The sequence below is a fragment of the Octopus bimaculoides genome, chromosome 5 (genome assembly GCF_001194135.2).
Source record: "Octopus bimaculoides isolate UCB-OBI-ISO-001 chromosome 5, ASM119413v2, whole genome shotgun sequence".
Classification (NCBI taxonomy): Eukaryota; Metazoa; Mollusca; class Cephalopoda; order Octopoda; family Octopodidae; genus Octopus; species Octopus bimaculoides.
In genome coordinates, this window is record NC_068985.1 from 18,464,125 (window position 1) to 18,479,581 (window position 15,457).

At 37.3% G+C, this 15,457-nt stretch overlaps 1 protein-coding gene across 2 annotated transcripts in view; it reads left to right on the plus strand.

Moving 5' to 3' along the window:
• Positions 1–15,457, plus strand: part of LOC106871757 (actin-like protein 6B) — a 102,125-nt gene that overhangs the window by 47,206 nt on the left and 39,462 nt on the right. For both annotated transcript variants that reach the window (XM_014918392.2, XM_014918393.2), the window contains 5 exons: positions 4,084–4,249; positions 6,245–6,345; positions 8,023–8,120; positions 12,610–12,704; positions 14,989–15,095. In XM_014918392.2, coding sequence (XP_014773878.1) covers positions 4,084–4,249; positions 6,245–6,345; positions 8,023–8,120; positions 12,610–12,704; positions 14,989–15,095 — 567 coding nt within the window. The remainder of the gene's footprint in view (positions 1–4,083; positions 4,250–6,244; positions 6,346–8,022; positions 8,121–12,609; positions 12,705–14,988; positions 15,096–15,457) is intronic.

The window sequence follows — 15,457 nt, forward strand, 5'->3', positions numbered from 1 at the left end:
TCACTGCTGCTTCACATCCACCACTTACATCCACCATATCTCCCAAACAACTAAACCCTCTCACCGTTTCCACCTCATTAGATAGCATTTCCACTGGTTCCATCAGCCTACCTTCTCCTTTCTCGCATCTTCCACAAGCCCTCTCGCCAGTCTTGGGGTCAGCTTCTTCGTTTTCGTACACCTACCATGAATCCATTTCTCACATCTCACACACAACACCACACTTGCCATTACACTCCTCCCACATACACCACATGGAACCACCTTACTCACTAACACTTCTCCTTCCACTCCGCTCACCATCACTTTTGTCTTCCCGAGGTTTACCTTCAAACCCTTGCTTTCAAATGCCTCCTTCCATTTCCAAAACTTCTCCCTCAATCCCTCCATCGTCTCACTCATCAGAGTGAGGTTATCTGCATACATTATCAATCCCTCTCTTGCACTCTCCATCACCACATCAACCTGATCCAACAGTTTGATGCCTCTGTAATTATTTCTGTCTAAGGCGTCACCTTTACCTTTGTAGCAGTTGACTATGGTGCTGCTACACCAGTCATTGGGTATGAGTCCTTCGTGTACAACCTGATTAACTACAGGGGTGACTAGATCGTAACCCATTCCACCAGATATTTTAAGCATCTCAGCAGTGATTCCTGATGGGCTGGGGACTTTCCCAGTCTTCATATCCTTCATGGCTTTATCTACCATGCTACTGTCTATTTGGATTGCTGGTCCCCCTGTTGGATCCACAGTAGGCAGATTCTCCTTCTCCCATGTGTTCTCTACATTTAGTAGCTTTCATAGTGGAACTTCCAGTTATCATCTATGTTACAAGTCTCTAACTCCTCTTCTTTCTCATTAAATGCTTCAGTTAGGATGTCTCTAAATCTCTGACTATTCAAAGGACCCTTAAGCTTCCATATCCTTCTTTTTCAAGCTGGTTTACTTTTGGGGTTCCTTTGTGCCTGTAGCTTGAAGTCACTAATGAATAACCTATGCTGAGGGGTATACTCTTCACTAGGGAAGGACTTTGCATTTATGAGCAACCATGAAGCCTACTTTCTGTTGAGAATGTAGTCAATATGGTTACCATGGTCACCGGATTTATAGGTTATCAGGTGACCAGCTGGCTTTCTGAAGTTGGTGTTGTAGATCATTAGGTTATTTGCATCACAGAACTCCAACAGCCTTGTTCCCTCTCCATTTCGGGAACTATGGCCTCCATGCACCCCATGGAAGGCACCTGGGTGCTGCCCAACATGTCCATTGAAATCACTAGCCATGAAGATAAGGCCATTACTATTTATCTTTGAAGTGGCTTGCAAAAGAGTGTCATAAAAGCGGTCCTTTTGTTCATTTGGCAGACCCCCAGGGGTAGGGGCATAAGCAAAGATGATTGTTGCTGTGCTATTCTGCAAAACTAGTCTAAGCTTAAGTACCCTGTCACATACATTGACTACTTGAATCACCTTATTTACCCATTTCTCTGCTAGAAGTATGCCAGTACCTCCTACCCCATCACTGTTGCCCTCCCAGAAGAATTTATACCTAGGCCTTTAGCTTGTGAGGAACTTTGCTGAAACTCCCTCTATCAAACTTCTTGAATGCAACACACATCAGCACATCTCCTTTCAAGCATCTCAGTAATTTCACCAGACCTACCTTTCAATGTGCCTACATTGATAGTGCCAACTCTGAGGGAATATATGTGGAGTCAGGAGGCAACACGGGGCAAGAGAACTGGCTATCAGCATCTGAAAAGAAGGTTGTAATGAGCATTTGCCAGGAAGGGTTACCATGAGAGGTTATGGTACAGAAAAGAGATTTCCAGTATAGGTAGTGGGGGTGGGAAAGGGTGGGTGCATCATGGAAAGTATTAACTAAGAGGTGGGAGAAAGATAGGGAGCAACCATGAAATTTAAATTAAGTTGAATTTAAATAGCATTACCACAGAGTTGAAAGGATATATTAACATCTTAATGCTACAAGTGCAGTGGCTTATATATGGAAATGCCCACAAATTTTAAGTGTCTCTTAAATCATACATTTTTTTATTGTTTATAATTTACATGCACATATGGTGTATATTCAGTTTTGTTTATTTATCTACATTCTGAAGTTTATTATTGTTGTTGATGATGTTATTGTGATTGAGACTAAGAAGCATTTTATTATAATATTACATAAATTACTTTAACATTTAAGTAGGAGGCAAAGATAGAAAAAAAACTGTACATGCATCCTGCTGGGTGGTTGGTGTCAGGAAGGGCATCCAACTGTAAAAATCATGCCAAAACAGACGCAGAAGTCTGGTGCAGGCTCCTGCGTAGCCAGCTCCTGTCAAACCATCCAACCCATGCCAGCTTGGACAGCAGACATTAAACAATGATGAGGAGGAGGAGGATGACATCTTGTTCTCAGTACTAATGTAAAATTTTCTGGCCCCACTCTAGGGAGGTATTGCCCACGTTAAGAAGCACTAGTTATCATATAAAAGTGTTTGAACTGTCCTGAGTTCTGTTTGAAAACCTGACTTTGATTGTTCTTCAAGTATACACTAATATTGGGATGGCAACTAAGATCCCGCTGTTTTTTTTAATTTCAAATTTTTTAGAAGGTTTAATAAAAAATAACAACTAATTAATCAATAATGTATTTACCCTTGTTGTTGACAACTTCTTCCCAACGTTCAACAAGATTTTCAAAACCTCTTTGGTAGAAATCACCTGATTTTGACTCAAAAAATTGATCCAACCAAGCTCTCAATTCTGCATCAATATTGAATGAAACTCCGCGCATAGCATTTGAAAGAGATCGAAAGAGGTGGAAATCCGTTGGTGCCAAATCAGGAGAGTACGGTGGGTGTGGCAGCACTTCTCAGCCATGCATTTGAGTGGCTTCCTTGGTCATATTGGCGATATGAGGGCAGGCGTTGTTGTGCAGCAGAAGAACACCATGCTGCTGATTAGGTCTTTTCTCTTGAATAGTCATGATTAGAAAATACTTCAGTTTTTAATTGTTGGAAACCTACTGAATACCAGTGCAATCCTCAGAGTGTTGCTTACACATAGTATATCTGGATCAGTGTTTGTGTCTTGCATACACAGAAACATACTACATAGCATCCAAAATAAACCTATTCAATTCATAGATAAGCTTTCATTCTACAGTCTATAGCAACAACCAGACCAATGATGTGCTGTATCCACTCCCTGTTTCTTCTACTGTTACACAACAGTTCCTGTTCTCTTGAACTTGCAAACTCTTTTCTGATGTGTCCACCTTTTCTCTAATCTTTCCTACTTTGTCTCAAACATATTTCCTCCCAACTTCTGTAACTTCTCTGGTCACCAATGAAAGCCAGAAAGTCGGTTATTTCCCAAGACAGCGAATAATGTGAGAAAAAGATTGAAAGTTAAATATTTGAAAAATTTACTCTGTTGCAATGAAATAGTAATTTTCCTTTTTTTTTTTTCCTCCTTCCACTTGGGTGAATAAACTTTGTAAATATTATGTGGAAAGGTATTTCATTGAGTGAAATGATGTGTAAATTGTTCACTGATCATCATTATGCAGATGCTCAAAGGGGCTTTTAAATATACGATGACACATTGACCATTTTTGTGGACACACAACTGTGTTATTAATGAGCATTGTAGTTTGCTTGAAGCATTGTAGTACAGAAGTAGAATGAAGAATGAAATGAGAGATAAAGAAAACGTCTAACAATGCAGAAAGTTTAAGAAATTTTTATATTTCAGGTGCAAAAGCTTATCTTCAGAAGACAATCCTGCCATTTGATAGATGGCAGGATTATCATAGATCCTGCTGTTTTGGATAGTCTGGTGTAAACTATCCAAAACGGCAGGATCTTTGACTGTATTCTTCTGAAGATGGGCCTTTGCACCTGAAATATAAAATAATTTTTTTTAACTTTCAGCATTGTTAGATGCTTTCCATATTTCTCATTTAATCAGTATTCTACTTGTGTAAGTGATTTTTTGATATTTTTGTTGAATATGTTTGTTTTAAATTTATTATCTGAAATTTTAGGGAAAATCTTATTTACTTATTTTCTAGGCTGAACTCCCAAGTGTTGTTGGGATTGTGGATGAAGAGGTTCCATTTACAGAAAATGAAGCTGAGAGTTTGCCAAAGAATGAAAGAAAGTACTATATTGATACTAACTATTTGAAGGTGCCAAGAAAAGGAATGGAAATATCTACATTCCTGAAAGATGGCATGAGTAAGTCGTAACTTCTTTTTTTGAAACAAAACAACAAAATATGTTAAGAATTTTTTTCCTGACACACCTTTGTGGTTCCTCTGCCATTTCATTGATGTTTTCTTGAAAGATCTAGAGCACCATTAGAGAATATTCCTTGAAAAAGACATTGCTATGATGAGTATTGTTAACATACAGACAAGTTTGCCACAACTGGTTGGATACTCAGAATGTAAAAGAACTAGAACAAATATCACAAATCATTTTGTTGAACGTTCTAATAATTCTGTCAGTTCACCATCTTGGTCTGGAACCTAATCTTATCAACATCGGGAGGTTCAAAAAGATGAAGTTGACCATGGTGAGATTTGAACTCAGAATGTAAAGAACCAGAACAAGGCATTTTATCTCCATACTCTGACAATTCTATCAATACATTGTCATAGATATTTTACTAGGCTGTTTATCATATCATCATTATTAGATCATTCAGAGACTCAGAGCATTCTCAATGGAATTGAGCTCATCATGTCATTGTTCAAAATTTTTCTGAAAATACAGATGAGGCACAGACATGGCTGTGTGATTATAAGTTCACAACCATGTGGTTCTTGTTTTGACCTCACTGCATGGCACCTTGGACAATACCACCTACTATAGATTAATGCTTTGTGAGTTGATTTTGGTAGAAGAAACTTTGCACAGAAGCCCATCATGTGTGTGTGTGTCATCATCATTATCATTTTAATGTCCACTTTTCCATGCTTGCATGGGTCAGATGGAATTTGCTGAGACAGATTTTCTTTGGCTAGATACCCTTTCTGCCACTAATCTTTACTTGTTTCCAAGCATGGTAATGTTTCCCCTTGGCCAGACATGTTTTTCACAGAAGACTGGAAATGGACAACATATTTATGTAATAGTGACCCTTGTTTACTACCATCCTGTGATGTTGGTCAATACAGTGGTACACACACATGCATACATAGACACTCAGGCACATACACATGCACAAAATGGGCTGAAATAAGTACTGGTGTTGAGATGATCAACTAAATCTTTGAAGGCAGTGCTCTAAGAGTATGAGTCATTTTGGCACAGCTGTTTTGGCATCACTTACTTGGCATTGCTGATTCGACACTGACTTATATGACATCACGCATTTTAATGTATCTTTCATCCTCTCACCCTCCTGCATTCTCTGTGTTTATGTATGCGAAAATGGTTATATCAATAATTTCAATTAATAAATTGTAATGTCTGTCTGTCAGTCTCTCTCTTATTGCCCTCTTCTTATCTGTATGTACATATTCTTGTGTGTGTTTGTGTCCTCTCCTCCAACTCCAAAAAGTACAATCACTAAAATGGGATCAGTACCAATCCAGTCAAAAATCATCAGTGTCCAAACATCTGTGCCCAGTTGTCTCATTCTGGTGCCCCAGCATAGCTGCAGTTCATTGGCTGAAACCAATAAAAGAATAAATACACCTTTTTATCTCCACTACTTCTTTTTTCCCCTTTTGTTAATGTCTTTATTCCACTCCAAGTTTTGCTGTATTTTTCATACATTTACTTAATATTAGCTTATTTAAAAGTGCAACTCAAATTCTGAAGTAGTTGTATGGTGTATTATTACGTGTCATCTGCACAGGAGCCAGTCCATCGGCACTGTCCCCTGAAGGGAATAATACTACTGTTGATTAGACCTATAGGAAGCTGCACCACTTCCTATCGGCCTTGACACATTTCCTGTGTCCTTATGTTTACAAGGGGGGAGACAAGCGCCTCCTTGTAAACATAAGGACAGAGGAAATGTGTCAAGGCCGACAGGAAGCGGTGCAGCTTCCTATAGGTCTAATCAACAGTAGTATTATTCCCTTCAGGGGACTGTCACATTAAGTTGACAGCATACAACTACTTCATCGTATCACTACTGCATAAATCTCTCTGAGAGATTTAGAAATGTATTATTTTTAAACTCAAATTTTATTTTAATGTTTTCTCTCTTTTAATCAGTTGAAAACTGGGAAACCTATGAGAAGATGGTTGATTATGTGTATTCTCGTCACATTAAATCTGAACCTCATCTTCATCCTGTCATGATGTCAGAGCCTGCTGTAAGTTTTTAAAATTTCAATCTGTTTAATTAATGGATAAACATAAATAAATCGTAATATATTCGTTTAAGATCATATTTAACACGTTCGAATGTATTCAGACATAATAAAACTTTTAGCTGTGGAGATAGTCTCAGAAGAAAATTCTCCACTTAGGCATATGTTGAATTACATTTGTTTTGAGTAACATTTCTGTGTTGTTTTGCTTCATCAGCTATGAAAACCAAATCAGTCGCTCACAATCCATTTAGAAAACAGTTATTCTTGTTAAATCAGCATATGGAACTTTTGCTGATGTGCAAAACGCTGTTTCAAGCTAGAATTAAATAATGTTGCATGAAGCAGCATTGAATAAAATATATTTAGCACTGCTTCATGCAACATCATTTAATAAATGATAATGATAAATTCTAATTTTAATTCAGATAACTTCTAATGTGATGTTACTAAAAAGTCATGTGATATTTTTTGTTCTTTTTTCTGTTAAACAAATAAAAGGAAGTTAATTCATTTACAAGGTGTGGTGAGTAAACTGTTGTTTAAATTATGCAAAAATGAAAATAACACTGACATCTCATTTTAACAGATATATTTACCAGAATTACATAAAAATATCTCGAAATACTAAAGAGTAAATTTATTCAATAGAATTGCCATTGACTTCAACCACAGCCTCCAGATTACTTTGGAATCTCCTGCAACTCTTCTGGATGGTCTCCTTGTTTGAGTTGGTGAATGCTGTCATAATCCTTGCCTTCAGTTCATCTTTGGTGTTACAAGTTGTGTTGTTGGTCTCTTGCTCAACTGTGCCCCACACATAATAAATAATCAAGGGGGTTGCAGTGTGGGGAGTTAGGTGGCCAGATGTTAGGGATGATGTGGTCACAAAAATTGCCATGACTGGATTCTCCTGCTTGTGTGACATGGTGCAGAATCCTGTTGCTAGACATAGGGTCTTCCAGCAGCCACCCGCTTGACCCAGGGCAGCACTACCTCCTCCAGGCACTTGGTGTAGGCCTCTGTATTCAGTGTGAGGCTGTGTGGGAAGATGAATGGAAGCATAACATTGCCATCACTAGTGATCACTCCAAACACCATGATGTTGACTGGATGTTTGATTTCTATCACTCTCGGTGCATGTCCTCAGATTGCACTGTCCTCAGATTGACACCCAAATACTCTGAAATGTTTATATTTGAGCTTCCAGTGCAAATGCCAAGCTCTACAGCATGTTGTTTCCAAATTTGTGGCAGAGTGAATTATGTCATGGTGCTGTTTTTTCACAGACAGTGCCCAACTGACCCTACTATACTGTGTAGCCAACAAAATCAAAAACAAACAATGCAAATGCGTGAAATTAAAAATATAAAATGGGGTCAATTTACTCAATTTACTGTATGTGTTGTGCACAATATGGAGGATGTACCATATTTGGTAGCATTTGGTATGCACATTTTTCTCCACTACCAAGTCTCAAAAAAATTGCCCTGGATTTTATATACAAAGTTGGACCTATAACACATTCTGTAATGTTCTAAAACTTTCTTTTCTGAATATGTACTACTGTAATTGGGGTACATCTAATATACCCCTGCATCTTTTATGTCATCAAATTCTGTACAGCTCTGATTCTAATTTACTTGTTTATATCTAGGTTTGTTTTCTTTTATTTTCCAGTGGAACACAAAAGCTAAACGAGAAACATTAACTGAAGTCATGTTTGAGAAATATAATGTTCCAGCATTCTTCCTCTGTAAAAATGCTGTTCTTTCTGCGTATCCTTTTAATGTTATTTTAACTTTTTAGATAATTATTTAACCCTTTCGATACTAACCCAGCTGAAACTGCCTCTGGCTCTGTAGTACAAATGTCTTGTTTTCATAAGTTTTGAATTAAAATCCTTCCACCAAACCTTAGTCACAATTTATGTTCCTAATACTAGCTTAATGATAACGAAGTTATTTTACTAAATTCTTTGTTATATTTAAAATTAATTGAAAGAAACACAAAGCATCTCAAAATAAATATGGTAACAAAAGGGTTAAAGTATGAACAAATGTGTTACATTTAGAATCAATGTCCTTGATACAAGGTCACACCTATTTTCCCTAGGTGCTGAAGACCTTTTAAGCAATCCTTGCTGTTCCTACTAGAACAGATTTCTATTATTACCTCTTTAGCATTTAAACCAGCCATATCTGGCCAAAGTATTTTATGTTCAGATCAGCCATATCTGGCCAAAGTATTTTATGTTCAGACCAGCCAGATCTGACCTCTCACACCTACTACGCAATGTCATTCTAAAAATAAATAATCACATTAACAAAATTTCTAAGTTATGAGATAGTGTAGATTTATTCAAAACAATGTGAATAAATAAGCTATACATTTGACTGAGTAATCTGAATACTAAAGGGTCAACGCAATTCCTAGTGTGCCTATAACTACTGAGATTACTTTTGCAGAAACCAGAAAGTCTTCAGCTTTCCCATGCAAAGTATTGGTATTTCCCTATTTTTATTAGATTATTATAGCTTTGTGAAGGCACATGGCTCAGTGGTTAGAGCATCGAGCTTACGATCACAAGGCTGTGAGTTCGAATCCCGGACCGGGCTGCATGTTGTGTTCTTGAGCAAGACACTTTATTTCACGTTGCTCCAGTTCACTCAGCTGTAGAAATGAGTTGCGATTTCACAGGTGCCAAGCTGTGTCGGCCCCTTTGCCTTTCCCTTGGATAACACTGGTGGCATGGAGAGGGGAGACCAGTATACATGAGCGACTGCTAGTCTTCTATAAACAACCTTGCCCAGACTTGTGCCTGGGAGGGTATCTTTCTAGGTGCAATTCCATGGTCAGTCATGACCGAAGGGGGTCTCAGCATTATAACTTTAAATATCAAAGCAGATATATGTTGATATAAAACATGTTTGTGTAAAAGAAAACAAAATCTGTGATAATTTACCTATTTATGTATATTAACCTTTCAGCATTCTTATTACTTTGTCAAATGTAATAATTATTTATTCACATTTTATAAAGTTAATCCTGTATTATCTCATAACTTTGAGATTTCGAAGATGTGACTGCTTATTTTTAGAATGACACTTTGCAGGGTAGGTGTCAGAGACTGGATCTGGTCAGTTTGAACATAAAACAGGTAGAATATTTGGGCCAAATATAGTTTGAGTGCTAAAGGGTCAAGAGATTCTGTGTTGCAACTCATCTCCATAACAGCGATTAACTTTCCTCTTAAAAGAGTTCACAGTTTTCTCTGTGCACTCTGTCATCAATTCTGAAATATCTTATGTCTGTAAATTCTAATATTTGGTGGTAAATGTTGAAACAAAGTTTTAACAGCTATATTTCAAGATAAGTAGCTTAAAAGAATATGAAAAAGACTTTATAGCGGCAGGCGTCTTATCTTGTAAGTTGCTTGGTGACCTCATTAATGCCATTGCCATGTAAAATGTACCCAGCACACTCTGTAAAGTGACTGGTTTTAGGAGAGGCTTGCAGCCATAGAAACAAACATTGGAGCTTGGCACAGTCCTTTGGCTCATTGGCTTCTGTCAAACTTTTTTAACCCATGCTAGCATGAAAAATGGACATTAGATGATGATGGTGAGAAAAGTTAGTCCACATTACTCCATAAGAAGCATAGTTGTGACAATTTCATATCAGTGGATATGGTCTTGGGCTACCTCCTTGATTTCAGACCAAGGGAGAATGATTGCTTTTTCTTCATCCTCCATGTGAGCAACGCTGAACAAACGTAAATTACGGGAGAAAATGAGGTGTGTGTAAAACATCAGGTTGTAGACGTACAGTCTGGAGGAATAACATTTGTAAGACATGAATAAATTCAGTTGCACTTTCTACAATTTAAAGGTTTTTCAAGTTGAAGCTGATATCAGTTCCGTTATACAATACAATGTGAGACAAATGTCATAATGTAGATATAAATCTTACTTTAGACGTCAATTTCAGCAAACACGGTAATAACGATATAAGCTTCGTAACAGCTTAAAATAAACGAAGACAAATGACAAATGGAGAAGAGAGAAATTGCTCCAGAGTGGTTAAAACAACTTTGGCTTAATGGTCATAATGACTAAAATGGTACTAAGTTAAACTCCTCTGCTCTATTAAAAGTGATAGAAGGAGCAGCTGGAAAATACATAGTTGACAGTTTGTCTTCACAGCAACTAACTGAACTTTTAGTTTTGGACACCCTTTAGACTTGGGCGGAAGTTGATGTTTGAATTTTCGCAACGCCAACATTAACTGGTCAGCGCCTGTCTCAAACAACTAACTTGTGCTACAGTAAAAAAAAAAAAAAAAAATTATCATGTCTTACTACAAGGTTATCCAACTTTCCTCTTCCCTTCAGGTTACCAATCTAACACTCGTCTTGCAATTCTTCTTGGAGATCTCCTTAGAGTGTGACCGTTCCAGCCCCATTTCCGTTTCAGAATTTCTTGATTGATGAGAGTTTGGTTCATTCTATCTCACAAACTTATGTTTGAAATTTCATCTAGTCACTGGCAAAGGTCTGTAGCTTACTCTTTATAGCTTTGGTGACCCTCCAAGTTTTTGACCCTGATGAGGAAACCATTGTACAAAATTAGTTTCTCTATTGATTTGTTAGAGATTTTTTTCCTGCAAACATGCAGAGAGGGAGTTGTAAAATACCATCTGGTAACAGGTGGCACTGAGTTACAAAGATTTGAGAACCATTGATTTCGGTGTAGAAATTATTCAAAATGAAAACGTTTGAATTATAATTCTCTACTAGGTTAAATTTAAAAGTATTTCAATATCAGAAATGGAATTTTAAAGATTTTAGTTGGGGTTTAAGTAGCACATACCTTTTTTAATGAGTAAACAGTCTAAAAACATATCAATATCCAGAAATATTCAGTTGTCAGATATTTGGTTGTAATTGTCATGTTAATATTTGGATTAATAAGCAACACGCAGTAAAGTATGTTTAGTTATGTGTGTATCTAGCCTTAAAAATTTAATGAAGATATGAATCCAACTTCAGCATTGATCTACAAAGTTCACCAAGGGAAGTAATCATAACTCTGCAAAAGCATTTCATATATTCATTTAGTATATATACTTATTGGGAGGCAGCAAGCTAGCAGAATTGTTAGTATGCCAGGCAAAATGCTTAGCAGCATTTCATCTATCTTTACTTCCTGGGTTTAAATTCCATCCTAGTTAACTTTGCCTTTCATCATTTTTGGGTTGATGAAATAAGTACCAGTTGAACACTAAAGCCAATGTAATCAACTTACACTCACCTTTGAAATTACAGGCCTTTTGCCAAAATTTGAAACTAATATATACTAATTGGATCAGTGTGAAAGTACCATGGCCTTGTGGTTAGTGTGCTATACTTGTAATTGTAAAATCATGGTTTTGATTCCTAAACCAGCCAGTGCATTGTGTTCTTGAGTAAAGCATTTCCTCAAACATTTCTTCAGTCCACTCAGGTGTAAATGAGTTCCAGCAATATCTGGGAAATTAGCCTTGTAACAGACTGCCATCCTGTTCAGGAAGGAGTTTTGAAATTAACAGCATTAATATCACATGACCTGAACTGAATAATAGGGGCCTAAATACATAGAAGTCATGTTGAATTTCTTTCAAACTCTCCATTCCAACTACAAATATCTGATGAGATGAGCATGTCTTGCAGATCTATGAAACAAAGCAATGTAGATCCATGAAACAAACAAATTAACCCTTTCGATGCTAACCTGGATGAAACTGCTTCTGGTTCCGTAGTACAAATGTCTTTGTTTTCAAAAGTTCTGAATTAAAGTCTTACACCAAACCTTGATCACAGTTTATGTTCCTAACACTAGCTTAATGATAACTAAGTTATTTTACTAAATTCTTTGTTATATTTAAAATTAATTGAAAGAAACACAAAGCATCTTAACAGAAATATGGTAACAAAAGCGTTATATACTTGTAACTCCAATCAAATGTGTGGCATGCAGGATATTTGATGATGATGATGAGGAGGAGGAGGAGGAGGAGGTTCACTCGTATATATCTATATGTATATCATCACTTTCATCAATATCTCCACTGCAACAAGTACATTGTCATAAATTATCTCTAATGCAGTCATTTTATATTTGTTTTAAAAGGATTGATTAAGGTTGTAGTTTTACAAACCTATGCTAACTGGACGTGGGTGGGGACTTGAAAATATAATCTAAGTGATTCCTTAACAGTGGTTTCCAGTTTTGCAAATGGCCGTTCAACAGGGTTAATTTTGGACAGTGGTGCCACACATACTACAGCTGTGCCTGTCTATGATGGTTATGTTTTAACACAAGGTAGGTTATGTTCTTTGATTAATTTAACTGCATCATAGGCAAAAAAAACACACATTAAAATGCCTATTTACACACCTTGTACCGTGACTTCACATCTCTCCATCTCTACTAGAGGAAACCATGTATTCACTTCTTCAGCAAGACATCTATTCCTGTCCCCACTTTTATAATTTCACATCCTTCAACGCTATACCCCCATTCAGTTGAGTGATCTTGTCTTGCCTACTTACCTTGTACCTTGACTTCACATCTCTTTGTCTGTCTGCTTCTCTCTCTCTCTCTCTCTACTGGAGGAAGCCATGTATTCACCTCTTCAGCAAGACATCTATTCCTGTCTCCCCTATCATAATTTCACATCCTTCAACATTATATCCCCACTCAGTTGAGTGGTCTTGTCTTACGAGTACTTGATTTCACTAGTGCTGGTGCCACGGAAAAAACCTCCATTGGTGTTAAGGACATCCAGCTGTTGAAACCATGCTGAAGCAGACAGGGCTTGGCACAACCCTCTGGCTCATTGGTTCCTGTTGAGCATGGCAGCATGGAAAAAAAAGACATTAAGTGCTGATGGTATCAACAGTATTGTTATTTTGTAGCTAGAAAATATGTAACAGCTACGACAAATGTGAATCATACACATATTTACACACACACATTTTCACATATATATATATATACATATACACTCACACACACAAAGTTTTGACCATTTTTATATGTGGTCCAGATTCAAATCAACACCAGAGTATATATGCAAATATTTGTAGATATTTATGTGTGTGCTGTCTGTGAAAGTATATATTATTGGTATGTTTGTGTTCATGCATATTTGAGTAAAAGCAAACAGCTATAGATATAGCTCTGCATCTGTGCTGTTATTACAGGAGTGTATATGTATATCTTATCTGATAAGAAGATCTGTATATTTCAGTACACATGTTAACATCATGAATATTCATGAAGGAAGGTGGTAGTAGGGAGCTTTAGGCTAGAAAGGAAGTTAAGTCGCAAATATACTTGGTTAAAGCATAGGCAGAAAGAAAAAGATTTGCATGTCCTGCAAATTGCAGGTCAGAGGCTTAAAGTGTTTAGAATTGCAATGAGAGATCAGACTGAGAAGTGTATTTGGAATGATGAAGGCATACTTACCATCGACGTGGAAGACAAGAAAGTAGCATGTAAGTGCTATTAAAAAAGGCTGCTGAACATGGAGATCACATAGGATAAAGAAATGCTACTTTATGCGATCCTGCAGGAGACGAGCAATTCTGTTGATGGCTGTGTGGTAGATAAAGCACTCAAGGACATGAAGAGAAAGAGAGAGCTGCAGGTCTAACAGGGATATTTGAAGAGACTCAAACTATCTGGTGGGGTAGGATACACAATTATCACCCAGATAATCAAGTCATACAAACTGTCATGCCCTATTAGACTTACATAGGAGTATTATTGTAAACTATTACAAAGGCAAAGGAGATACCTTAGAAAGATGCAACTATAGAAGAACCATAGTTCTAGACCAAATTATTAAGGTCATAGAGAAAACCATAGCCCATTGATCTGATAGAGCAAACCTGGATGGAATACAGCTAAGCTTTGACCCCAGGAGATGCATCACAGATGTAATCTTCCAAGTTGAAATGTGGGCACGTAAAAAGCACCATTTGAGCATGGCTGATGCCAGTGCTGCCTGACTGACACCCATGCTGGTGGCATGTAAAAAGCACTTACTACACTCAGAGTGGTTGGCATTAGGAATGGCATGCAGCTGTAGAAACTTTTCCAAATCATATAAGGGCCTAGTGCAGTCCCCTGGCTTTCCAGTTCGTAGTCAAACCGTCCAACCCATGCCAGCAGAGAAAGTGGACGTTAAACAACAACGATGATGATGAGTCCTGTTACTTTTTGATCAGCCTTCATATATATATCATAATTGTGACTGTGTGGCTCCAATAGTCCCAGTTGACCAAGACCTTGTGAGTGGATTTGTTTGGCAGAAACTGTTTGTGGGTTTGTGTCTCCTTGATTTTACATTGCATGATTCTTGTAAATGAGTGTCACTCTCATACAGACAGTGCCATCCATTTCCAGTATTCTGTGAAAACATGGCTGAGCATGAGGAAATATTAACTTGATTAGAAACAAGTGAATGTTGGTGACGGAAAGGGCATCAAGCCACAGAAAATCTTCCAAGTTAAAAACTCCATCTGACCCATGCCAGCATGGAGAAACAGATGTTAAAATGGTGATGCTGATGTATAAAATGTTTGTGCTCTATTTTTAGCAATTGTAAAATCCCCGCTGGCAGGTGACTTCATCATCATGGAAAGCAAGAAAATGTGTGAAGAACTTGATATTGAGATTGTCCCGCCATACCTTATACGTGCAAAGGTAAGGAATGTTTTTTGTTTTTAGAAAAATTGAATAATAATAATAATAATTGCAGTACCAGACAGTGGCTCTTATGGCTTTTGAAATTAACTGATTGGAAGTGTTATCATGTACATTGTTTTGTCTTGGTTTAAAAAGATGGGCTACAGCAAATATTCTGCTCAATACCACAGATTTGCTTGTCAGTTGTTTAACTTTAACCAGTTGAGCATGTCCCTTAATGGCTGATGATATGTGCATCTCTAATCATGAGCAGTAGTGGGGGAGCATCATAACCATGTCATCATCATCATCATCATCATCATCATCGTTTAACGTCCGCCTTCCATGCTAGCATGGGTTGGACGATTTGACTGAGGACT